General features: G+C 44.9%; 2 protein-coding genes across 2 annotated transcripts in view; both read right to left on the reverse strand.

Annotated features, from left to right (window-relative positions):
* Nucleotides 1–898, reverse strand: part of HSPA8 (heat shock protein family A (Hsp70) member 8) — a 4,936-nt gene extending 4,038 nt beyond the window's left edge. Inside the window, exon 1 of the mRNA XM_035009170.1 lies at nt 622–898. The gene's annotated coding sequence lies outside the window, so the exon portion shown is untranslated. The remainder of the gene's footprint in view (nt 1–621) is intronic.
* A 3,095-nt stretch (nt 899–3,993) lies between these two features.
* Nucleotides 3,994–27,563, reverse strand: CLMP (CXADR like membrane protein). Its single transcript, XM_035009429.1, is given in 8 exon segments — nt 3,994–6,715; nt 6,718–6,962; nt 8,217–8,358; nt 9,148–9,270; nt 9,746–9,913; nt 10,612–10,813; nt 26,385–26,559; nt 27,466–27,563. Coding segments are annotated over 8 exon segments (1,206 nt in total). The 3' UTR covers nt 3,994–6,662.

The raw sequence follows: 27,563 nt of genomic DNA on the forward strand, positions 1-27,563 counted from the left end.
CCCCCCCCCAAAAACTGCCCTTGTGGGAAAACCACGAGTAAGGGCCGGATCAAGCCATTCTGCAGTCCACGTTCAGTGCCAACCGCAGCTGAGCCCAGCCCAGACCGAAGGAAGCACCTGTCCGGAGGGTCTGCGACAGTGCCGAGCACGTGGTCTCGAGCCCAGAGCCCGACCTCCACTCTCCCTCCTCCCTGCGACCTGCACCCCGACAGAACACGCAGTGCGGCCCGTATTCCGTGCTCGAGAGTCCCCCTCCCCCGCGTCGGGCGCGTGCCCATGGCGGCTTCCTGCTCTGAGGACCTAGGGAAGGTCGCTCCAGGGCGCCGGACTTCCGCCCCCCCGAGCGCGGATGCGGCCCTCGCCCAGCCTTCCCTGTCTGTGGGCGCCGCCCTGGCTCCGCGGCGGCCATCACGGCCTACAGCCCACGCCCCGGCTCTCCCGCCCGGCCGCAACCCAGGTCCGCCGCCTCCCAGGGTGAAGGGATGCCCTGGGCGGGGGACTCACGGCCCCCCGCCTACGCGAACGCCCAAAAGCCTCCGAAGTGCCGCAAACCCGCTCAGCCCGGGCGCGGGGCGCACGCTCCTGAGGAACCGCCACGAGAGTACAAGACAGAGACCTTACCTTCTGTGTGGGCCCGGCCCGGCTTGAGAAGAAATCAGCCGTCTGGCGACTTAGCCCAGCGTTCAATGAGACCGGTTTCCGCCCGCCACCCTGTCTCTTATACCCTGCCTCAGAACCTTCCAGAAGGGGTCCACCCCTGCCGGCTGCCCATCATGGCTTCTTCGGCCAATGGGCGCGCGGCCACCTCTACGAGCCCCAATGACTAAGCCGGCTCTACCCCTCGGGCCTCGCCCACTCCCGCCCCCATTCCACCCCCCCTCGCGATGACGCACTCACCGCAGCGTTCTGGAACTTTCATTCTCGCCCCCTTTCTCCGAACGGCCCCGGGGAAAGGGAGGGTGGAGCCGAGAGAGCCCGCGCGCGGGAGTCCTCAGTCACCCCAGGCCCGCGGGGGGGTGGGGGGGTGTCAAAGGAGCGTCCGCTTCTGCGCAGGCGCTCCCAGTAAGCGTGGGCGGGAGGGGACGGAAGGAGGAGGAGGAAGAGGGGCGGGCAAATTTGGAACTAGCCAATGACAGCAGCACTGGCTGCTATCTGGATCCACGCGGAACCAGGGGAGGACGGGAGCAGGGGCCGAAGGGAGGGGTCCGGAGCCCGCAGCCCGGGAGGGAAGACGGAAGTAGAGCGAGGACAAAATGGCCGCGAAGGTTGTTGCGCCCCTCCCCACCCAGTCCTCATTCTGTTTCCCCCAACCCCTACTTCGGCGTTGTGTAGGATCCTCTAGGCCCTCCCTCCCGGATTCCATGTTCCCACGTTTCCTACCTACTGTGGCTTTGGGCTAGGACTGAACACTAGGACCCGGGGGGGTGGGTACCGACCGCTGGGCGCTGCTAGGGTGACTTGCCCGGGGGTACACAGATCTGGGGCTAGAGGGACCGAGCTCAAGCGGGGTGGGACAGGTTAGCCAGGCCGACCCCTAGAATTTTCAGTCACCGTGCAGGTGAAGGCCGGCAGCCCTCGAGGCAGCGGTCGGAGGGGGTCCGGCCTCTCAGAACCACCTGGGCCGGATCCTGTGCCTGAACCCTCAGCGAAATAAAGGTCCAGACCCGCTTCCCTGAGTCCAGACTCCGCCACGCCCCACCTCCCGCCAAAACAGGTTCGGCTTTTTGGCTCTCCCTCTCCCCTCACCCAAATCCCTCACTTCTCAGTTATCTGTTAAAGAAAAGCTAGTGAGTTTTTTCCGTGTAGGAGAATCAGGCATTAGGAACCTGCGTTCCGGTAGTCCCGTATCCTTGATTTAGACTTTCTAGAGCCTCTTTTATTTTTAGTAACAGGATGTATTACTTTTCCTTCCTTGACTTATAAAAAAGCTAAACGAGAGATTGTTCAGAGGCATCTTGAAAACATTACTAATCAGTCCACAAAACGATAGTACTTAGAATTAAATTGTGCTTGGTGGCAGGTATTTGGGCCTTGTCATTCTAAGCCTTTGTCAGTTCCTTGAAATGTTTTCAGGGTGTTCTTGCAAACAGGCAGGGCAGCTGATATTCTTGCTTAATAAATGGGCAGATAAATGAAAAGATTCTTTTTAAAACTACCTAACATAGTGGTGTGGCTGGAATTAGAAAGGCCTTCCAGACAGTGCCTCCAAAAAGGCTGTCAGAAGAGGACACTTTGTCCTTGTTAAAGCCAGTAAGGCCTAGAGACAGATTCAAACATGTGAAGGAAGAATTTTTTTTCACATTTGCCTTTGCGGGGGGGGGGGGGGGGGGCAATTTTAGGCTTGAGCACGTGGAGGCATATATTTAAATTTCTCCCCATCTCCCAAGAAATTAATTTTATATGATGCTTTTACAGCGTACAAAGGGCTTTCATTTGTTATATAACGTAATCATCAAAACAGTTTTCTGAGATATATATTATACATCATGGTATTAGGAGAAAAATGAGGTTCAGAGATGTTATTTGTAGGATTTACAGCTGGCTGAGGTAGAATGGAAGCTAGCGCTTTTGATTCCAGAATCCTTGGTCTGTTTTTTTGTTACACTATGGTATAATTTCCTTTCTAGAAACACATGTAACTACACAACTCCAGAAAGAGGAAGATGTGTGCTGTGGGAGGCTCCTTTCAATTTTCTTTGGTATCTACAATCTTCCTTTTCCCACTCAACCTATCAAGTACAGTCTCTGAACTATACCCTACATTTTGCAGCTTTTAACCTCTGGACTACCTGCAACATTTTAATTATTGAAGCATTGGAAAATAAAACAAGGGCCCAGGGCGCCTGGGTGGCTCAGTTGGTTAAGCGGCTGCCTTCGGCTCAGGTCATGATCCTGGAGTCCCGGGATCGAGTCCCGCATCGGGCTCCCTGCTCGGCAGGGAGCCTGCTTCTCCCTCTGACCCTCTTCCCTCTGGTGCTCTCTGTCTCTCATTCTCTCTCTCAAATAAATAAATAAAAATCTTAAAAAAAATAAAATAAAACAAGGGCCCAGATTCAGTGGCTTGGACTATCCCACCTAACAGCAGTGATTAAAGAAAGTAGAGTCAATAACGTGTCTCCTGTCACTCAAAATACATTGTAGAACTTGGACTATGCTCTTATTAAATAGAATGATTCAGACTTTATGTTTTTAAAGCTCAGTAAGATGAATGTCCTATCTCCACTTCTTGAAATACACAAGGTTTCAGACACATTCAGGATGGAAAATTAAAGTTTGGGGGCATAGGGACTGCAGTGAAGAAGTCTGAAGCCTAGGGTTTCTGACTGGGGGATGGTGTTCATGATGAACATATTTGAGTCCCTGTCACATACCAAGCACTGTTGTAAGTGCTTTGCATGTATTATCTCATTTAATTTTGTGAAGTTTTTTTTTTTTTCAGATTTATTTAAATCTCTCAGTGTTTACTTCTTTTGAGATTTGTCTGAACCCCTTAATGTATAGTTCTGTTGGCACTTCACCTTGGTATAAAATATTTGCTTCGTAAATATTTATTTTGATGAAGTCCTTAAGAGCAGGATCTCTGTCATAACTTGGTATCTCCAGTACTACTAAGTATCTTGCTTTGTGAGAAACTAGTACTTGATATATCTGTCACTGAAATTAATAAATAATAGATCATATTCAAACTGAGTTCTTCTGTTCTTTTTTTGGCAGCAAGCTAATGAACAAATTTCCAGGGAAGGTTATATGACCTTTAGCTTCTACGGTATTACCTTTACTTATTTATTTTTTAATTGCTAATACAGATACATCTGTAATAAATATTTGTTTTTTGTGATCAAACACAGTCTCAATTACAAGGCAACTTAGAAGTTAAAATATAAACAGCTTAATACCAGAAATGAAGCAAAATTATGTCTTTTTGCAACAGCAATTCTGAAATTATTTTTATACAGTGTAACAACAAGGGCATCAACTTCATTATTTTCCAAATTTAAGTTTGGTTTATATATTTTATTGAAATGGTTATTCTCCAAACATTCACATCATTCCATCAGTATCTTCTTCCCACAAACATTTCTTCCTTCTACTTTTTAGCTATCTTGCCTTTTTGTTTGTTTCATATTAAAGGATCAAATTTATTTGACTTAAAGTCAATGGAATATGGTTTGAAGCCAGTAGTGTCCCAGAACTTCATCTGAACCCAAAAACCTGACTCTAAGAGAAGTGTACTCTCATTGCTAAAACTTCACCCTTATCGCTCAGAATTTTCAATTCCTTAGAATTTCTCAGACTTTAGGTAGTTACCTGTTTTGTGAATTTTCTTGTAGATTTCCAGTGGGAATAGATACCCCAAATCTGGATATTCAACTGGTATTTTAGTCTTTTAGTAACTAACATGTTTAAATAACCTAAATCTCCACATCATGCAAAGGGGACTGATTCCTGCTTTCAAAGGCATATACAGGAAACATTAGGTTCAAAGGTGTAAATAATGATAAGAGCAAATTGCTTGTGATGATAGAGCTGCAGCCTCCAGAGTGTACTTGTTTGGCTCAGGTACTCTAGGAATGGGAATTCTCAGAATTTCATAGCAGAGGTGATAGGTTACCACACTACTAAAAGAATAAAAAAGAGTATGGAAGGGGTTTCTATCTTACAATGAGGCAGTATAAGAAGCATTCCAAATATGCCAGCCTTCTTAAATTAATAGCAGACATTCTTTACATTACTTCCTCAATGTCTCTTATTTCCCAGCTTTTTATAAGAGGAAGACAAACCTCAGATTACAGTTTTCACCCAAGGATAAACCCCAATTTCTTTCTCTTTTCTTCTTCTTCTTCTTAAAGAACCTTAGAGGGAAATGCATTTGCACTATATGAGGACTGTTTTGTGAGAATTAAATGTAGAAATGAAAAACCAGAGAAATGGGGCCAAATCCCAGATCTGCCTTTTCTCTTCAAGCATCTGATTCCCATTTTAGAAACAATGCTTTCATCTCCAGATTCAGCATGACTTTCTCTTTTAATCATAAATATTTTGCACTACCAATGGTGATCTGTTGACATTTGTCCTAAGGTCCTTACAGGGCTATTTCAGATCTACCATTCTTGCCATAGGATGAATTTGACTCACAGAATAGTCAACACTATTAAAAAGGCAAGTTCTTGTATTAGAGGCTGTGCTTTTCTTTTTATTTCTCACACACCTTTCTTCCATGAATCAACTCTTTGATGGTTATCCTGGTGAATCATTTCTGTTCATTGTTTCCAAGATGGTGACAGTTCGAATGTTAGCAGTCACTAATCCAGCCCTGTCCTGCCACCCATGAGTTATCCTCACCATCCCTTCCCTAAATATAATTCCCTTTCCTTCCAGACCTGGACTTCCTCAGAGGCTGGGAAATTACTGAATTTCTCTCTGTGTCAGCCTCTCAGGAGGGAATGATTATGACGTACTTGCAATGCCATTAGGAAACACTGGCAATCCCTGATCTTTTTGATAATTTAAGGCCTAGAATTATCAAAAGTCCCAGGTTCACACCCTTCTCCTAAAATGAAAGAAATGGAGGAAGCTCCAAGTTTGGTGTAATAGTAAACTTCCTTATACCACTCCTCAATATATTAAGAGAAAACTGATCTATCTAAGCTCCCTTTCTCGTTTAGTCAGTCTTGAAATTCTGATTTCATATGTTCAGAAGAGAATGCAATGATATGTCAGATGATCTTTTAGCATCTCTGAAAGATCTCTCTTTCTCTAAAAGACTTCTAGGAAAATTGTCAAATGACACACACTGAATGTTTTTTTGCTCCAGATATCCAGCAGGGAAGTCCTCAGAGACGTCTGATTTGAGGGACAGTCCATAATTGTTCCAGTATATATTTCTGATATCTGTCAGTGACCCTCTGAATATCATTAAGATGGAAAGTTTTTCACAGTCCCCTGTCACACATTTTGAATTCCTTTCTTAGTTCTCTTATGGTTTGATAGAAGTGGGAGATTAGTAGTGGATAGAGGGGGAGAAACTCAAATCATTCTTCACCTCCCACTAGTTCAACTCCTTGTAAAATTAATATCCAAACCTTATGGTAAATGAAGTCAGGTCAGAAGAAATGTATTTCCTTTTTTGAAATTTCTCAGAAGCAAGATGCCCAGTACATGGTGCAGCTAGGTGAAATATAAGGCTGTGGGTTCCACTTGACTCTGAATAATCACAACAATCCAGTAGGTTTGCAGAAATGCATAGAAAATTTATGAACAACATCTCATTTCTTCTTGACAACGTTGAGCCGAAGTATTGATACAAAACATCTCAGGTGAGAAGTTTTAAGTGTGTTCAGTTCCCCTTTCCCCAGCCTTTTCCACCACAGGTCCTGGTCAACAAACACACAGATCTGGACCCCCGCTTTTCCCCACTCTGGTCTCAAGGCACCATGAGATGCTTTTTGGGAGATGATCAGTTTACATCCTTTTTCCTGTTTGGTGTCATATAAAGAAAGTGCTCATTTGAATCGGGTCCATGCAATGCTCACTGCTACTGAAACGGCCTGTCATCTGGTTCGAGGGGGTCGTGTGGCTGGTGACTGGGCTTCAGTGACTTCTATAGAAGAGTCCTAAGATCCTGACTCCCAGGAAAGCGTGGGAGTCCAGTCCACTCTAATTCAGACGGTTCGGAAGGCTCTGCTCTGGCTGGGGATCATGCTGGGTGTGGTTCTGCTTTGGTCAGGGTAGCGTGGTGGACTTTCTTTGGTTCCGAAGCCCTCCCCTCCGGCCGCACTAGGCTGTAGGCATGGGTGGCCAGCCCCGGCTGGGGCGCCGCTTCGGTCGACAGCGTCCGCTGGCTGCGTGAGGCACTGTTTGCTGTGGAGCGCGTGGAGGAGGAACCGGAGCGTGAGCTCCGGGAGCCGGAGGAGGAGGAACTGGGTTTCACGAGGCGGGCTTTGGGGGCTTCCGCATCCTCCCTGAAGAGAAAAAACAGCAAAGGTAAACTTCAATACCGACAAGACCGGGATGGCCCGGGATGGCGTCCCCTATGGTTGCTTCCGTCTGAGGTTTCCCAATAAATGCCTCAAGCTGTAAACTTCACATGATACCACTGGAAGGCAGCCATTTAGGGGAATGGGCGCTTCCCCAGTCCCTGAGACTTCATGGTTGGCTTAGGCAAATGGATGTTTTGTAAGCCCTGAAGTCAACTCTGTTAGGCTGGGAGAGTAGGCACTCACCATTGAGATTGATTTGGGGTTTGTCTACATAAACCCTTATTTGTTTGTTTGTTTGTTTTTGGGTGGGCAGCAAAGCAAGGTTTATTGAGGATTGCAAAGTGATAGTACAAAGCTCCCAAGGAGGGAGGGGACCCCAGGGGGTTGCCCAATCCTTTAATTTTTTTTTTTAAGGTTTTTTTTTTTTTATTCGACAGAGAGAGAGCGAGAGCATGAACACAAGCAGGGGGAGTGGGAGAGGGAGAAGCAGGCTTCCCGCCGAGCAGGGAGCCCGATGTGGGACTCGATCCCAGGACCCTGGGATCGTGACCCGAGCTGAAGGCAGACGCTTAACGACTGAGCCACCCAGGCACCCCAATTTTTTTTTTAAGTAAGCTCCACACCAGCGTGGAGCCCAACGTGGGGCTTGAACTCACAATGCTGAGATCAAGAGTAACTGACTGAGCCCACCCAGGTATCCCTACGTAAACCCTTTCATGGCCCATAGGTTATACCCATTCTTGATTGTAGGCCCTTCATAAGTGCAAGTGAATCACAAGTAACCTAAAGTTGATCTTTTCATTCTCAGTTGAGGATAGATAGTTTCACAGTAAAGGCAAGATAAAACAGACCTTCTGTCCCTAGGCTGGAACTCCTTACCTAACCAGAATAATCCTTTTAACAGATTCATAGTTAAGAGGAAATGGGAGGGGCACCTGGGTGGCTCAGTCAGTTAAGCATCTGCTTCAGCTCAGGTCATGATATATTAGGGTCCTGGGATTAAGCCTCAAGTTGGGCTCCCAGCTGAGGAGTGAGTCTGCCCATCCCTCTGCCTCTGCCCCACCACTCCCCCCTCCCCCTCCCCTCCCCCCCCAGCTCCTGCTGTGTCTCTCTCCAATAAATAAAAAATCTTTAAAAAATAAAATAAGAGGAAATGGGACCTTTATGTTGGCTGGTCACTATACAGTTAGGTCTGGAAAGGAAGTCTAGTAGAAGGGATTTTGAAGGAAGGTTTACCGGATTTCATTAGGTCTTTCTTCTTCCTCATATCTCTCTTTGTCTTTCCTCCGGATCAGCAGCCATACCAAGAGGAAAATCAGCAGAGCTCCAGCCACCATGCCCGTCACTGCTCCTGCAACCATGCCGATGCTTTGTACATCTATTTTCTCAGAAACAAAAGCAGAGGTAAAACCAAACATAAGCTAGGAAATACCCGAACTTAAAAAAACGTAAGCCCTGGGACGCCTGGTTGGCTTAGTAGATGGAGCATGTGACTCATAATCTCAAGGACTCTTGATCTTGGGGTTGTGAGTTTGAGCCCCACCTTGGGAACAGCGTTTACTTAAACAAGCAAAACATAAGCCCCGGACAAGGTATTTCCAGATCTTTCTGTCTTCTTGAGTTTCCCATTTACCCTTGGTGTATGACTAACCCCTTTGATATTGAAAGGTAGCAGATCATGCCACCCCAAAATATGCCTCTTTGGCATTAGGACTATTTTAAGCTGATTTTTTTGAAGTAGGCTCCACACCCAGTGTGGGGCTTGAACTCACGACCCTGAGATCAAGAGTCTATCCTCTACTGACTAAGCCAGCCAGGTGCCCCCTTCAGCTGATCATCTCTGAGAAACAGCAGACACAGGAGAAGTTCTAAAAACAAAGTAGAAGATACCCTTTTGTAAGGGAAATTTACATTTATAAAGGAAATCTCCATTTGGTCCTCTCCTGGACAGAATAAATTTCTTTAGGAAGCTGACAAATTCATACAGGTTCCTAAACAGAGAGTGAGTTCCAAGATTGGAAGGGTCATCGCAACTGCTGAATTGATTTTAGCAACAGCCACGTCCTTCTGGAAATAAAGGTTTTTACTTTGACCTTCCTCTTGTGATTAGAGGTGTTTTACACGGAACCACAATGCAGACGCAGGAACAAGCCCCTTGGATACTTACACTGTACAGTCACTCGCACCACACAGCTCTCCTTCCCAGCCTCATTGCCCGCTGTGCATTGGTAGAGCCCAGAGGACGCCATGGTGAGATTGTGTAGCAGAACACGTCCAGGGTTATTGTAGTCTACACACAAGCAGAAGGAACGACTGTAATCCTCTTAGTGTGACAGGGTCTCTGTTTACTGTTCACCTCATTGCATCATTGACCTAAGAGGCTCTAATACAGTTTGCTAAGGAAGAGATGATAGATTTTTTTGGAATGTGGAAAGAAAGGTGAACATTCTTTGAAGTTGCACATCCTCAAGGGTTACAAAAGGCTGGGAACTGTGTAAGGGATAGTCAGTACGGTAATTAGGTATCATGGATCTGCGGTACATCTCTCCCTCATTTCTTTTGCCGCTTATGTGCCATTTGAGGAAAGAAAAGACGGATTTTTTTTTTTTTTTCCCTGTCCGGGTTGACGGATGAAAAATAGAAGCTCAAAGAGGTTCGGCAGTGTGTTCAAGGTCACATGGTGAGTTGCTGACAAAACCAGATTTAGAATTCATGGCTAGAGTACCATTCTGTTGTCTCAGCAGACTGGTGGAAAGATGACTTACCAATCCTGGACTTGGGAGGGAGATGTTCATCCTCTCCCTCCTTCTCCCGGATTCGCTGCCAGTAATACATGATGGGCTTTGTGCCAGAGGCTGACTCACACTGCAGGGTCACGTCACTTCCTTCTGTCAGCTCTCCTTCCAACTCGCATATGGGCTTTGATGGTCTCACTGGCAAAAAGAAAAAGCTTCAAAGATCGCCAAACACCAGATTCTGTGGAAGAACTACGTCCTGTTGAGCTGTTTCTCTAGCCATCTGTTACGGTCCACTTTTGAGTGGGGATTCAGTAGCCTTTTGCTATGCAACCATGCTTTACAGCACCCCCAGAAATACACCCACCTCCATCCCCCGCACACACATACACCCAATTCCAGCTGCTTCCAGTGGTGCTGTTGTAGTTTTCAGAGGCTGCCCCAGAAACTCCCATCATTTCTCAAAGAAGACACTGTTACTTAATTGGAAGTTTTAGGAAAGCTGAGTGTGATTTTACTAATACTGAAACGGGGATAGAAGTCCATTAACTTGGAAGCAGTTAAACAGAACTTAGTAGCTTTTGCTGCCAGAAACCAGAAATGGAGTTGAATCGTATCTCAGAGATGTAAGGTAAATATAAGAATACCATTTAAACATTAGAGGATATTTAAATTTTGTAAGTGGGTTCCCATGGAAAATTGTGATTGTTCTTTCTTCTTTTATTATGTCTAAAATAGAGAACATACTTCTTCCCAGGGAACTGGACTAGGTGATCTCTGAATGTATAATACAGGGTATCAAACAAAAGGTTATGTACCACCATGGGGCATTTGGCTGTTCCTCACAGAGACCTTATTAATAAGATGGAGGCGTTTACCTTGACACTCTAGCTTACCTAAGACTTTTAAGATGACATGGCTCCACACATAGCGCCCTGAATTCTTCACTTTGCAGCTGTAGCGGCCCTCATCACTGGGCTTCAGAGGCTCAATCTGCAGGGAAGCATCTCCTGCCAGGAAGTTGGAAGCAAAGGCCACTCGGCCCTTCTGCTCCTCAGTCAAGTTACTGTAGACATGACGGCTGGAGTAAGTGATCACCTGTGAGACAGACCAAGCCAGAGTCAGGCAATGGGGATCTCGGCCTTCATCTTTTGCTGATGTCCAGATGGGGAAAGGGGATACTCCTAATGGAACCAAGTAGTCAAGCCCATGGCTGATTTCTAAGGGTCAAGAGACCTCTGTTCTAAATGAAGTTAAAAGTACCATATGTTTGTCTAGGCCTTGCTTCTCCTTCCCAAGATAATACCTCTTATTTGTGTAGCATTTTAATTACAAAGTAGTAACTGTTTCATTAAACGCTGAGAACCATTTCATTTCATAGGTAAGGGATTTTACATTTGAATTACATGTTCAATCAAGTTCACACAGCTAAGTCAAGGAAGGAAGGGAATGCACAATAAATGCATATAAGGGTATCAAGAGTTGGCTGTGAGGAGATTTAGTTGAAAATGATGGAGAGGAGACTTACCTTTTCCCTGCATACCCCTCCCCCTTTTTTTGAGAGAGAGAGAGAGCAAGCAGGCTCTACACCCAGCCCAGTGCAGAGCCCAACACGGGGCTCAATCCCACCACCTTGAGATCATAACCTGAGCCGAAATCAAAAGTCAGACGCTCAACAGACTGAGCCACCCAGGCGCCCCTCCCCCACATACCCTTTCTGACTTTCTAATTTCCCGCCACCTGCATGTGAGGTATTCAAAATATACTACACTCCTTTTGCTCAGCACTTTTACATCTAGTTAATTTCCCACATAGTGTTTTTGCAAGTTAAGTAGTTCCTCCCCTTCTCTCTGGTTTCACTTCCCATGGTTTCAGTACCCGAGGTCCAGAAGCAGATGATCCTCCTTCTGCCATATTGTCAGAAGGCCAATTGTAGTCTAACACGTATCACAGAGGCACTGTATCATCTCACATCATCACAAGAAGAAGGGGGGGGTATGGTACAGTAAGATTTTGAGAGAGGGAGAGACAACATGGTATATATAGGATGTGGCACTATTCATGGTTTCAGGCATCCAGGGGGGATTTGGGAACATATTCTGCACAGATAAGAGGGGAATCCTGTAGCCATTATCCCCATTGCAGACAAGTAGCAGAACTGGGATTTGAAAATAACCATCTAAGACCGTTTAGTTCATGATCCTGGTATACCAGTTACTTCTCTCCCACTTCCTGTGGCCATCTGCATTCATTTCACTGCTCATTAAGTGCTCTTCCAGAAAGTTTGGAAACGAAGGCAAAAAAGTGACACTATAAAATCAATCTGTTTTGTTCTTACAAAAGTTTAGAGTCCAGGCGAGGGGACTGGAGGAGTTAAAGAGGAGAAGTCAATGCTTAAAATTCAAGTCTGATACAGAGGACTTCATTGTTTGGCTTTCCTTTTGGGGGGCTTCACTGCCGATTAGTAAGAGGAAGTCAGTTGGGAAAAAATTACATCCCTTCCTACCATAAAATACACATGAGCATCATGTCTTTGTGTCTTTGTTTTTCCAGGTAGGGACATCAAAGTTTGGATTTCTCTAACAACAACAACAACACCAAAAATCCTGGGGCGCCTGGCTGGCTCAATGGGTAGAGCATGTGACTCTTGATCTTGGGGTTGTGCGTTCAAGCCCCTCGTTGGGTGTGGAGCCTACTTAAAAATCATCATCATCATCATCATCACCATCATAATCATCTCAAGTTTTAGTGAAATTTCATCTGCCTGCATCATAGCCTGAAGTTCTTGAATCCTTCCCTGGTTCTGTCTGTCCATCATCTCACTCCTGTTAGTAACAAAACCACGCTGTTCTTGTCCACCAAGACTTCAAGCTATATAACTTCAGCTTTGCCCTTTCTGCCCTTCAGCATATTCTTAAACTCATTTGATTTCAAATGTCAGCAAACATTCATGGGATGACTGCTTCCCATCAGGTCAGGGGGAGGCTATACAGATGAGTAAAACCCTCTTCCTGTCTTCAAGTAATTTAGAATCTAATGGGATTAACAAGGAGAGAAGTATAGACATAGAAAAAGGATTAATTAACTTGAAATAGTATCAGAGAGAATGTCCCAGAAAAGTTGGAGGCATTTGAGTTAGGCTTTGAGAGATAAGCATACTAAATGAGAGACAACAGAGTCAGGGAGAAGAGGGCTGCAGGGAGCACTCCAGATACACGGAAGGGCACTAAAAACAGACACACAAGCATACGGGAGTCTCCCGTGCACATTTCTGGCAAGCCCATCCTCAATCATGTGATGCCCTGCAATACATCAAATGCTTTCCTGAAAAGATTTGAGGCCATCCAATAAAATGTCCATCAGTTCTCTGTCCATTATATCAAAATTCTTCAGTATCATCCTTTTTGCCCTCACCACCTTTCTGAGAAATGTGTTTTTGCCTTTCCCTGCATGCTCTTTTTCATCAGCAAATTATTTATTGAGCTTGATGCCAGGGTACGGTGCCCGAAAACGAGCAGGAATAAGACACAGCTCCTACCCTGGGGACCTCACAGTCTTCGGTGGGGGTAGTATGGGGGAGAAGAAAGTAGGAGAAAAGTACAGGTAGACACTGTCGCTGATAATAAACTTAAGACATTTTCGGTATTTGACTTTGCCCGCTCATTTCAACCAGCCCTGCTACTGTGATAATTCTCATATCCTTATCTCTGTCCTGACATAGTTTTGAGCTCTGGTTTCATATTTTCAGCTGCCCCACTGCTGTGTATTTCTGCCCTCTCCAATCCACTTTACATAACGATGTAAGTGGATGCCAAGTTAACACTAATGTAAAACTCACATCAGCTCTTTTCCAGCTTAAAACCCTTCAGTGGCTCCCTACCACCTCCAAATGATGACCAGATTCAGTCTATAGTTCTCACAGTGACCTCTGCATTACCTTCCCAGTCTCAATTCCTTTTATCCACCTCCCATATCTGGGTACCATCAGATAACGTTGTCTCCCTTTCTTTAGTATCACTCATGCTTTCTTGTACTCAATGCCTCTGCCCACTGCATTTTTCCATGGAGAAACTCTCTTTTCTCCATCTCTCCACATGAAGAATTCCTATTCATTCTTTCGGGGCACCTGGGTGGCTCAGTTGGTTAAGCATCCAACTCTTGATTTCGGTTCAGGTCATGATCTCAGGGTCATGAGAGAGAGCTCCACGTTGGGCTCCGTGCTCATGGGGAGTCTGCTTGAGATTCTCTCCCTCTGCCCCTCTCCCCACTCATTCTTTTTCTCCCTCTCCCTCTTAAATAAATAAATCTTAAGACAAAAAGAATTCCCTTTCATTCTTTCGAACCCAAAATCAATGTTGACTTCTCATGAAACCTTCCCTTCACTCAGACTAATGGCTTTTTTTTTTTTTTCCTTCTCACCCACAGCATCTCTTTGCAGCATTTTTATATGAGGAGAAATGGTGAAAGACTTGGGCTCATAGGTTGCTAGATCCCCTTCCTATAATGCTGGGTGTTGTCCAGGAGATCCTTGGGGCATTCTGGTTTTATATATGTCTGTTGTCCTTAATTGTCTCTGGCTAGGCTATAATGCAACTCTGCAATCCTTTATTGAATACCCATTTACTGAAAACATACTCTGTGCTTAGCACTGTGCTAGAGATGATACCAATACAAAGAAAATTGTTCTATGGAAGTGTTGAGGGCCAGGACATGCCACCCCAGAATATGCCATTTTGCATGTGCATAAGAATTTCAAATGCTAAAGGCATTTGAGTTCTTGAAGTCCCTTGACATAAAGCAGAGCCTCCCAAAAGAATTTAAGTGTCATAAATCACCTCCTGAGAACAACTCTAATCTCTTCTAGGAGACCAGAAATGGGCACCACACCCAGACAGACAAAATCACAAGCTAGCATATCTCCCATCTGTTCTTCTAAGGGCCCATTTATCTTCCTCAAAAGTCATTTGCTTTTCCCTAAGTGTCCTCCCTCATCTTCCCTTTTCCCTACTAAGTTAGGTATATAGCCCAAATTCTAGCCACCCCTTGGAGTTACTCATCTGTGGGTACTTAGTCCCACACGTTACATACATGGTACACAGAAGTTAATAAACTTTGTTTTGTTTTTCTCCTATTAACCTGTCCCTTTGTTGTACACCTGAAACTAGTAAAACGTTGTATGTCAAGTGTATCTCAGTAAAAATTTAAAAAAAAATTTTTTTAAGAGAGAAAACAAACCAACCAACAAATATCTGTCTTTTATTGGTCTAATTTATAGTGCCCCAGCTGGAAAACCTAGGAGAAGAAAGGGGAAAAGATATTTTTCCCCCTCTCCTACAGTTTTAAAGGACAACTTAAAAAAAAAAAAAGCTAAAATTATGACTTTCATATACATAGAAAATAAGCATGTGTCAAAGATTTTATTTAACTCATTAATAAATGATGGAATCAGAAAGATTTTGCAACAGGTTCAAATGAGAATCGGACAAAGGTTTGTAGTCTCCTTTGGACAAAATTCATTTGCATCTCTATAAACAGGAACCACCGCCATGCTATGGATATGGAAACAGGGACATCAGTATGGGCATTCCATAAGTTAATTTCTATTTCTGTGGAAATTAATATGTGAGGAAAATTAGACCATAATTCATCTGAAAATTTGGAGTCTAAGCATGAAGACAATGTTTGGGAGGGACCTCCCTATGGTATACTGTATGTGGGGGTTGAGGGCAAGTGTTCAGGCTGGGGTAGAGAGAGATCCTCTATTGGTATGATTGGCATGACAGTAAGGGGAATTAGATTCCTTGAAGGCTGCTCCCCTCTGCCCCCACTCCCCTACTGCCCCCTCCCTCAGCAGGTGGTTTCACAGTTCAACTCTCTGGGTCTCTAGATTAGAATTCCTGCAGGACTACTGAGAAGAGCATGGGGGAGTGTTTCCTTCTGACTGGGATGAGGGGTGCCAGGGAAATGGGAGCTGGCTTCACTGGGACAGCATCACCAGCTGCTCCTGAAGGCTAAGATGAGCTCTTCAAAGACATTTTACAGCAAATTGGTAAGCATGACCAGTTAGAGAATATTTAGGAAAGGGAAGAGAGGGTAGGAAGAAGAGGAGTGATCCATCCACATCCATCCAGAGGTAGAAATGGGAGCAAAAGCCAGATTTGAATGTTAAGCTAAAGAGATCCAAGAGCACAGTCATTTATTCAACAAATTTTGAGCCTCCACAATTTGCCAGCAGCATCAGTTGTAATGCTTGGGAGATATCAGTGAATAGAGCACGTGAAAATCCCAACCCTTGGGGAGCATGCATTCTGGTGGCAGCAAACAGACATGGAAGAACATTGTATGGTACATTAGACAATACTATGAAAATAATAGAACAGGGAAGGGGGGTTGTCGGCCAGGGGAACAGACTGCAATTTAAATAAGGTGGTCGAAGTAGACCTCACTGGAAGGAGACATGAGAGCATGTCTTGAAGGAGACACCGAACTAGCCTTGGGGAAAGGGAGTTCCAAGCGAAGAAAAGAGCAAAGGCAGAGACCCTAAAGTGGAAGCATGCCTTGGCATGTCTGAGGAACATCAAAGAGGCCAGGTCACTGGAGTAAGCCAGGAGAATAGTAAATGAGGTCAGGCAGTGGGGCCAGATACTGCAGGGCCTCTGGGCCATTGTAAAGATGATGGCTTTCACTCTGCGGGAAGTGGGGGGCTATTATAGGATTTTGAGTAGAAGAGTATCATGATATGATTTGTTTTGAGAATAGGCTGTAGGAGGCCAAGAATGGAAACAGAAAAACCAGTCAAGAGTCTACTAGAGTTGGGGTGCCAGGGTGGCTCAGTCGGTTAAGCATCTGCCTTTATTTATAATTTTTTTTTTTTAATTTTTATTTATTTTTTGACAGAGAGAGACACAGCGAGAGAGGGAACACAAGCTGGGGGAGTGGGAGAGGGAGAAGCAGGCTTCCCGCGGAGCAGGGAGCCTGATGTGGAGCTTGATCCCAGGACTCTGGGATCATGACCTGAGCCGAAGGCAGACGCTTAACGACTGAGCCACCCAGGCGCCCCTTAAGCATCTGCCTTTAGCTCAGGTCATGATCCCAGGGTCCTGGGATCCAGCCCTGGGTTGGGCTCCCTGTTCAGCGGGGTATCTGCTTTTCCCTCGCCCTCTGCACCCCCTTCCGCCCGCTTGTTCTTGTTCTCTCTCTCTCTGTCAAATAAATAATCTTTTAAAAAATGTTTATTTGTGGCATGAGGGAAAGAGAGGAGTTCAGGGCCACTCTCCGGTTTGGGCATGAGCCTATGAAAAGAGAGAACAGCTATCAACCAAGAGAGAAGATGGAGCGGAAGAGGTTTGAAGTCAGAGTGTGCAGGGTGAGGTGGATCAGGAGCTTAGTTTTGGACTTCCTACGTTTGAGATTACCTCTTCAGACACCCAAAGGAGGCATGGGGTAAAGCAGTTGCATATAAATGCGTTGGATATTCAGGAGGGAGGCCTGGAAATACACTTTTGGGAATTCTAAGCTTGTGGATGATTATTTAAAGACACGAGACTGGATAAGATCCCTGATGGCACGAATATAGGATTAAGAAAAGGAGGGGGAAATGAGGGTCTCCAAATAGTGGATGTCTAAACACAAAGATTAGAACTCATTACAATAGCACCAACCTCAGAGTGAAATCGATGACTAGATGTCATCTGTTTAGCTGACTATTCAAGTCCCGCCTTTGCTCACATTTCCAGCCTTACCCCTGGATGACAACTCGTCTTTCTCCTACCCTCTCTTTCATAAAGACTCAGTGAGTTGTACCCTGAAACCACCCGCCTCAGGGGGAGACAGTAGGAGGGTGGGGGTAGGGGGAGCAGTCTTGAAGAGGTCTGATTACTCATTATCCTACCAATTGAGGATCTCTTCCTACCCCAACCTGAACACTTGCCCCTCACCCCCAAGACACGAAGGGAGGTCCCTCAGAACATCATCTTCATGCAGAGGAATATTCTGGAAAGTACAGGAAATGCACGATTTCAGTCAAAGGTCCAGTGTTTACTCCCAGACAAAAGTTCTGTCTTGAATGTCTGCATTCTTTTCAATAGAAGCTGTAAATTATAGGGGAGGGGACAAAGGGAAAGCAAGGATTTAGCTTTAGGAATTTGGGGTTTAGATCCTAGCTCTGAAATCCGTCTTGGGCAAGGGCCTTCAAAGTCTAAAAGGTTCTCTGGAGCCAAGTTTAAGGTCTAATTTTCCTCATGTATTAAAAGAAAATTAGGGGGCGCCTGAGTGGCTCACTCGGTTAAGCGTCTGCCTTCGGCTCAGGTCATGATCCCAGAATCCTGGGATCGAGCCCCGCATCGGGCTCCCTGCTCAGCGGGGAGTCTGCTTCTCCCTCTCCCTCTCCCTGCCACTCTGCCTACTTCTGCTCTCTCTCTGTCAAATAAATAAAATCTTTTAAAAAAGAAAAAAGAAAATTAGGACAATTCTTAGCTACCGACCTCACAGGCTTATAGTAAGAATTTTAAGAGCAGAAATCTGTGAAAGGACATCATTCCTTTGCTCACTGACCATTTCGTGACTACTCTGGGCGAAGCACAGCCCTTGGCTCTGGCCTTAGGAAAATATGCATTAGGCCTAGAAAGGAAAATCCATCAACACAATGCAATACTTTCCGCCGGGGAATTTTGTTTTTATTTATCAAACACATACATGGTATTTATTTTGTTCGAGGCACTGTGCTAAATGCTTTACAAGTATTAACCCCTTGCATTAAAGAGAAAAAAAAAAACACGGCAGTGAAAAGTTCACGGAAAGATTAAGGAGATTAAGGAAGTGAGTCTCCCCAACAAACTGCTTAGACTTAGACATAAGGGCATTCTCTCGTTTAATACATTCTTTAGAGAGGGCCTTCGATGAGGTGGGAACATAGATCCTAATCTGAAACTGGGGCAACTGCAGTTTATCCTGCTCCAGTGGGGTCATTCTTTTGGACCCTCCTGTGTTCACTGATTCATAACTACATTTCCCATAGAGCCTGGGCATCCCGGAAAGCAGTTCCTAGGGCCCGGGAGAGGTTTCTTGCCTATTCTTATCCCTTAAAATGCAAACAACCTCCTGTTTCCAGGGTGCGGCCAGGGATCAGGAGAACAAAGGCAAAAGAAATGTAGATAAAATTAAATCTTCTTACAACTTGCAGCCCACTGACAAATACTTGAGGCATGCAGAGTATGACCTTCCTCCAGGACTCCCAACGGTCTTAATGGTAATGCCTTGGCAAAAGGCAACCTTAGCTTGACAACAGCCAGACCTCCAGGACCTGTCTTTTTTAACATATGAAAATCCTTTTGGAAACTTCCTTCATTTCTGCCCCCTCCCAATGTAAAAGTATAGTCAATTGCTCCTCAAAATCTAGAATTTTTTTTTTTTAAAGAATTTATTTATTAATTTGAGAGAGAGAGGGAGGGAGAGAGAGCACAAGCAGGGGGAGCAGCAGGCAGGGGAGAAGGAGAAGCAGGTTTCCCACAGAGCAGGGAGTTGGATGCGGGGCTCGATTCCAGGACCCTGAGATCACAACCCAAGCCGAAGGCAGTCGCCTTAGTCGACTGAGCCACCCAGGTGCCCCAAGGCAGCTCTTTCTGCCCCTGGGTCCAGTCCCCGTGCTTTAATAAAAACCTTTTTGCACCGAAAACATCGCAAGAATTCTCTCTTTTTTTAAGTAGGTTCCAAGCCCAGCATGGAGCCCCAAGAATTCTTTCTTGACCGCTTGCTCCCGGACCCCACATCACATCACATTAGCCAGCACCATGTTTGAGGAATTTCTTTGTCCTACCTCACTGCTTTTTGTTTTTCTCCCAGTCAGATAAAACCTATGAACTCTGACCCAGGAAAAAAAAAGTACATATTATTTTGCAAATAATTTGATAGGGTTCCTAGCATCCAATGAAAACTCTGTGCTTTAGGAGACTCAGACCTGGAAGAGCCAGGTCGCAGCCCTTCTGATACGGTACTTGTCTGTTTTAAATGTTTGCAGGGTGTTCTTGGCCCCACATCCTGTTGCGTTGCATAGAGAGGATACGTTTCTTGGGGTGGTGGCAGGCCATAGAAATGGCAACTCAGTGGGACAATATGGGACAATAGGGAGAGGAGGAAATATATTAGCAACAGGAAAAAAACTGGAAGCTTTAGAGCTTACCTCCTCTTAAGATGGAGAGCGGGCTGATGTTTGGAGGTAGGACAAGTGAGGTGGGGAAGCCTCACAGGTACTCAATTCATGTTACTTTCTTTCTGACTTTTTCATATTACCTGGTAGGTGCATAATCACCACAAGCGAGTCTGTGCTTCCTAGGAAGAATGAAGAGATTCTAAACCTAGAAATCCGTTAAGAGCTGGGTATTTGTTTTTAAATGTCTTAAATTTTTATCTCAAGTAAACTCTATGCCACACATGCGGCTCGAACTCATGACCCCAGAGATCAAGAGTCGCATGCTCTACTGACTGAACCAGCCGGGCACCCCAAGAGCTGGTAATTTTTAGGAATTGGGGGGTTTTGTGGGATTTGGGAAGTTGGTGAACCTTTCAGGTCTAGGGGATTTCTTTCTTGTTCATGTTAATATTTGGACTAACATCAGGAAATACTTTTGAAAGTCACATTTGACTTTGGAGAGACTTAGTAGGTGTGGTCCACAGTAGACTGGCTGATTTAAGTCTACCGGAGTAAGAGCTTTCAAACTTTGAACAGACTTACATCAAGAAATACATTTTCCTCTGTAACCCAGCACGCCCGTAGAGTGCACATAGACAACTGAAGCGTAAGTTTCATGAAATAGTATATGTGCAATACACTGATATTTTCCAGACTGTGTTTTAAAAAAAACAAACAAAACAAACAGTCTGCTCGCTTAGAATCCACTACTGGGTCCTGATTTTGAAAAAACACTGCACCAGGGCACAGTGATTGAGAGTGAGCCAGTAGGGAGGTCAACTGGTTTACATTCAAATGGGAGCCCCTCCACTTACAGCTCTGCACCTACGGTTGGTTAATTTACCTTTCTAAACCTTAAGTTCCTCAACTGTAAAATGGGAGTAAGCTACTTCATCGGGTTTTTGTGGGAATGAGATAGTAAGCACTCACGATCACTTTTATTAGGCTGGTTCTGGGTTCATGAAAGCCCCTAAGGTTTCCAAGCTTGTCCAGCCCAGTACCCAGAGAACATTAGTCATTCCATTCATTTGTATAGCAAAGCCCCCCTAGCTGAAAGCCTCCATCTGTTTTCCTTCTCTTGTGCACACTGTGGACTAAAGTTCAGCTCTCTGAAGGTGGCGCCTAAGGCCAGTGCAGCCTGGACTATGCCTCATCTTTGGTCCCTGTCCTCGCATCTCTGAATAGCCACGTCCCCAAGCTCGACGTCCCTTGATTCTGAACAACACCCTCTGATGTGTCTTTGTCTTGGATCATGTGGTCTTCTCTCCTTTTGAAATGCCTCTCTTACTTTGGCTTAAACAACACCTACACAGACCTCAAGATCAAGCTCAAGGCCTACCTTCTGTGTATTAGAGCCTTTCCTGGATAGAATCATTGACTTCCTCCTGAGAGCTTCAGCCCTTTGGACATATCCCCACCACAGCACTTAGTACATACAGGTAGGGCTGACTCCCTAGTGCTTTTCTCCCCTTTCCCCCAAATCTTGTCCCATTATTTAATGGGAAAAAAAGGGGGGTGGGGGGACAACTAAGGTAAGTATTTAACATCTTTGGAGAGCAGACATTGTACAACCCCAAAATAATCTTACTGTAATTAAATAACCATTGCCTAATATGAGCATTTCACACCCATTTAGGACACAGGTTGGGCTCAGTACCAGCCTTGCGATTTGGCTCAGTTTTTTTCAGAGGCACATTGAATATCAGGTACGTGTGTGTCTCTTTGTCTTAGTTGTGGTTTTAATTCTAGGAAATGTAGAGCTGAGGCTAAGCCCTTGCTCGGCGGGGTGGGGGCGGTGATGGGAGAACAGTGAACATAAATGTAATCCTTTTGCAAACAAACAAAAAATGAAGCACATGAATTGCAGCTGTTGTGGGGCCATGTGTCTCGTGATGTTCCTAATGGACCTGTGAACAACGCAGTTTTAAAGAGAAAAGAGAGGAGGAGGCGGGACAATTTGTTAAGACTTTATGGGGCAGATGGAGCAGCTCAGCTTTCTGGCAGGTGCTCTGCTGTGTCAGGCCCTGCCTAGCAATCATGCACCTGCCTCGAACAGAAATAGATGTAGGCTTCTTTCTCTGTTTTTGATCCAAGATTTTTCTTTTCTTTCTTTTTCTTTCCTTCTTTCCTTCTTTCTTTCTTTTTTAAGATTTTATTTATTTATTCATTCATTCAGAATGTGAGCAGAGGGAAGGGCAGAGGGAGAGGGAGACAGAGCCTCTCAGGCAGACTCTCAGCATGAGCCTGATGCGAGGCTCAATCCCAGGAACCCTGAGATCACGACCTGAGCCAAAATCAAGAGTCGGAAGCTCAACCCCTTGATCAGGAGTTTTCTTCCTCAATATCAAAGGGGGAAAGGGAGAAAGGAGGTGGCCAGAGGGGTTTGACATGGGAATGAGAACATCTCTGCCCTAATTTCTCCATACAAAAAATAGAGGGGAAAGTCTCAGTTGTGTGTTTGTGACTGACCCTGGAGGAGATGTTCACTCAGACTTTGGAAATTAACTATGTTTCCATCCCTAGAACCTGGAGGAAAGCTCCAGAGTTCTAGAGGACATGTTATCTACCTAGGCTGAGATTCAAATATTCCCCAAACTGCCTACCTGCCCAAAAATGTTCCTGCATATTTGAGCCTCCTAGACAAAAGTGAGGGAGCCAATTCCGCTCGGATTGAAATGCAAGGCTAATCTTGGTGTCCAGGTCATTGGCTAGCCTATCTTAGGCACCACATCCAGTCCAGCCCCTCCTGTATTTTCTTTTTCTTTCTTTCTTTCTTTTTTTTTTTTTCAGATTTATTTATTTATTTGACAGAGAGACAGAGAACACAAGCAGGGGGAGCAGGAGAGGGAGAAGCAGGCTCCCCACTGAGCAGGGAGCACGACGTGGGGTTCTATCCCAGGACCCTGGGATCATGACCTGAGTCGAAGGCAGATGCTTAACCAACTGAGCCACCCAGGCGCCCCCCCACCCCGCCCCGTATTTTCTCTCTCACCCTCACTCATTCCCAACATGGTGGCAAATTTACCCACTAAATTTGTGTATTACGCCCATCTTGATATTCCAGCTACCCATGAATATAGTGTAAGCCCCTATTGTATAGTCTGAAATTGTTCAGCTGATCTTGCTTCTACTCAAGACTCCTTTAAATCAGTGTGCCATTGCACAGGGCTGGAGTGATCGCCTAAGATGTATCTATGTTCCTGTCGCTCCTAAAATCTTTCAAGAACTCCATGACAATATAGGAAAGTATCTGAGCTCCCTAACCTGTTATACAAGACCTTTCATGTTCTGGTCCTGCAACCTCTGCAAGCTCACATTTTGTACTCCACCTATGCTCGCTGCTCATGATTTCCCAGAACTTTCCAGCCTTTGTGTCTACACTCTTGTGATTTCCTCGGGGCAATGAGGAGATTTCTGTCAGCACTCAGATCAGCTGTGATTTCTTACAGGAGCTGCCCTTGACCTTTCCCCTTCTCCAACTACTTTCGGCCAATGGCGCCTCCTTTATATTCATCTAGAACACTCTGCTTATCTCCATCATGATCTCCGTCACTTAGTTCTCAAGTTGTCTCTTCACCCATTTATCTCTTCAACTACCTCCTTTGTGACTGAGTATGTGGATAGTGGGAATCCAGTAGTGACTCCATTTAACCTAAATCGATTTTTGAGGGATACCTGGGTGGTTCAGTCGGTTAAGCGTCTGCCTTCAGCTCAGGTCATGATCCCAGGGTCCTGGGATCGAGCCCCTCGTCATGCTCCCTGCTCAGCAGGGAGTCTGCTTCTCCCTCTGCCCCTGCCTGCAGCTCCCCCTGCTTGTGCTCTCTCTCTCTCTCTCTCTGATAAATAAATAAATAGATAATAAATTAATTAATTAATTTAAAAAATAAAAATAAATAAATAAAATAAATTGATTTTTGATCTTTTAGAACTTGCGGTACTGCCAAGCTTTTTCCAGCATCAGGGCCTTGGCACAATTGTTTCTGTCTGGAATAATTTTCTTCCCACATTCTCCTTATTTCCTACACAACACGGATTATAATTTCAAATTATTTATGAAGGTAACATAGCTGGTAATTAACAGCCCAGGTATTTTTTTTTTTTAAAAGATTTTATTATTTATTCATGAGAGATAGAGAGAGGCAGAGGCAGAGGGAGAAGCAGGCTCCCCGCAGAGCAGGGAGCCCGATGCGGGACTCGATCCCAGGACCCTGGGATCATGACCTGAGCCGAAGGCAGTCGCTCAACCGACTGAGCCACCCAGGCGCCCCGCACAGCCCAGATATTGACATCACAGTGCCTCATTTCAAACAGCAAAATGGGTGACCTTAAGCCCCTTTCTCACTTTGTGTGTTGTGTCTGGGCACACGCTGTATGGAGTTCCTTATGTGAAAAATGAGACTAATAACCCTAGTTATGAGGATTACATTAAATGAGATATTATGTGCTAAATAGACTGGAACCTGGAACATAGCTTAATGTTTAGAGCTCTCTACTTAAAAAAAAAAAAAAGTTTTGTTTTGTTTTGTTTTGTTTTGTTTTGTTTTTTTAAATTACTGAATGGGTTTGCACTGTAAACTCCAGGAAGGTGGGGACTTTGATATCTTCTTCACTATTGTATCCCAGTGCCTAGCTTGGCATACAGTATTTGCTAAATAAATCCATGTGCTCTGAATGACTGAATAAATTGCGATCCTTACTTTGGAGTGTTAATTAAAGACAAGTAGGGAACTGTGGCTGCTTAAAGCCATGTTAGTGGTCTGCTTTAGTCAGCAATAAACTTTTAAGCCTTACATTCACTTTGCTACATAAACAAGCAGCTCTTTTTTTTCTTTAGTTTAAATGAAAACACTTGCCTGAAAGTTAGATGAGTGCAGTCATTCTTTTTAAATTTTTGTGAGAGGAACACAGCTCTTATTTACTTTATTCAGAACAGAGAGTATCATGTCTACGACTGACTAAGAATTTGCCGGAATAAGTATGCTCAGTTTAAGGTGACCTTGCTCTACGGAGAACAGAGAGTCTCAGGATGACGAACTATGAGAACAAAATGACAAGCAGTATCAAAATGACAAAGTGATGTAGGAGCTGAAATCCAACAATGATCCTGGGTTTTACTTTAGTGAAAACTTTAGTTTCTTCCAGCACAAACCATCTTATGAAATCAGGGGTATGGACAGAGAAGAAGAAAAGACAACCTTTCACTTTTTAGTAGGGCAAGAGGTAAAGTTCTGAAAAGGAAGAAAAGTCTAAAGTCAGTTTCCCTGGCTTATTTTATGTGACTTTTTAAAATCACAAAACTTTCCACCAAAAATGCTGTCTTCTTTTGTTTTTAGATATTTTATTTTTTAAGCAATCTCTACACCCAACATGGGGCTCGAACTCACAACCCCGAGATCAAGAGTTGCATGCTCCACCAGCTAAGCCGGCCAGGCGCCCCTCAACCAAAAGCTTTTTAAAAATAAGTCAGTGGGGGACGCCTGGGTGGCTCAGTTGGTTAAGCGACTGCCTTCGGCTCAGGTCATGATCCTGGAGTCCTGGAGTCCCGGGATCGAGTCCCGTATCGGGCTCCCTGCTCGGCAGGGAGTCTGCTTCTCCCTCTGACCCTCCTCCCTCTCATGCTCTCTGTCTCTCATTCTCTCTGTCTCAAAGAAATAAATAAAATCTTTAAAAAAAAATAAAATAAAATAAAAAAATTAAAAAAAAAAAAAGTCAGTGGGTAAATGGAATGAGAAGAATTATGCTAGAAAACCCAGCTTGAGGAAAGCTGAATGCATCCAAGGCAGACAGGATAATGTGGTAGCTACTTACTTCTCACTCTCAACAGAGACCAGCCCTGTGGATCATCGGGAGCAAAGCGCTACGAGTTCTGCCCAAAAGCCCATAAGCACCAATGGACCTCAGCATCCTGAGCACAGAAGACCCAGGGCCAGCTCCTTCATTTTCCAACCCCAGAACCAGTACCAATTCTTTTGCTGGCCAATTATATATGTGATAAACATTTTCAGTCATGTCCTGCATCATATGTCGTTTGTCATATTACATGATCTCAGAGCTTGAATGTCATGATTTTGTGCAAAGCTTAAACATGGGCAGGTGGTAATGGTCTCAGAGGAGGAAGAGGAACAGGCTTCCGAGTATAGATCTGGGGTTCTGGCCACTAGGCTTGGGAATCAAGCTACTGCATCTTAGCTCCCTTCTTGGGAAAGACACTAACAGCACAGATTCTCTCCTTGGGCAAATGATAGGTGGCTTTCTTGCTTGCCCAAAGAACACAGAATCTCTTATCTTTAAGACCCAAATACCATTCCTTGTTTATAATTTTGGTCTCTAGAGTCTTTCAACTATAAGCCAGATGAAAGAGCAATTCTAACCCTTTCCGACCCTACAGAAAACTGGAGGACTGAGGAAAGACAACTGTGGGAGGATGAGGGGAAGAGCAGGGGGTGGGGCTGGGGGGAGGGCTCTGGCCAATTGTATACTTACCACTTTTTGGTTCCCTTCATTATCGGTGAGCAGCCATTCGATATCCAGGGTGTCTTTTTCTGGAAGCCCCAGTTGATGGTGACAGGGCAAAGTGACCTTTTCTTCTGCCACTCTCTTGATCTCGGTGTGAGTCCCCAAGGTTCCAACATAGTAGGAAACTGGAAGAGGAGAGCCTCTAATGAGTAATGTAGAAACGCACAGTATGTGTGGTAAGCAAATATTACAACAAATAATTACTGGGTGTTCCTGTGGGCAAGGGGCAAATCAAGGAGGTAGAAGAATCCTGGACCAGAGGTACCAGAAGTCCTGGAACCTCCCACTGGCTCCTCCTTTAACTGAATTCATCATTATCTTCTTTTTTTTTTTTTTAAGATTTTATTTATTTATTTGAGAGAGAGAATGAGATAGAGAGAGTATGAGAGGGGGGAGGGCCAGAGGGAGAAGCAGACTCCCTGCCGAGCAGGGAGCCCGATGCGGGACTCGATCCCGGGACTCCAGGATCATGACCTGAGCCGAAGGCAGTTGCTTAACCAACTGAGCCACCCAGGCGCCCCATCATTATCTTCTTTAGCCCCCCGAATTATACTCTTAGCATTGTCTGTCTTTCCTACCTTTTTGCGTTTTTATGGATGATGAAATTACTCAGGTCAACAATTGTGTTTTTTTTTTTTTTTTTTTTTTACTTTCTCTCCTTTACCAGCACCGGCTTGCAAAAGGACAGAAACCAAAGGAAAGGCAGGGGTTGGCATCCTCCCCAGAACAGGCTCCAGATATCACTTCACCCCTTGAGCCACCTTAGAGACAGGCTACCCCCACAGACCGACAGGTGAGTGCAGGATGCCTCAGGGAACGAGCGGGATCTTATAGGCAGTTCCTGCTTCTCTTAGGGACACTCATCCTCTGTTCCCCCAACTTCTGTCTTCCAATCTCTATAGTCTCATCCCATGTGGGCTTCAAACTATGAAGCAACCCTTCCTATCCAAAGTGAAATTCCAAGTTACTACATTTGGATCCCATCCCTCCACCCATCCAGTGTCCCTCTGGCCAACAGGATTTCAGTTCCACTTTTGTCTTTCTTTACCTCTTATTTTCATCATGTTCCAGGAATGGTATCTTGTCAGCAACCCTAGGCTCCAGGCTCGCTCGCCTTCTCTCCTTCCTATTCATTTCAGACACCAT

This window comes from Mirounga leonina, unplaced genomic scaffold, assembly GCF_011800145.1.
Source record: "Mirounga leonina isolate KUSES-001 unplaced genomic scaffold, KU_Mleo_1.0 Mir_153, whole genome shotgun sequence".
NCBI lineage: Eukaryota > Metazoa > Chordata > Mammalia > Carnivora > Phocidae > Mirounga > Mirounga leonina.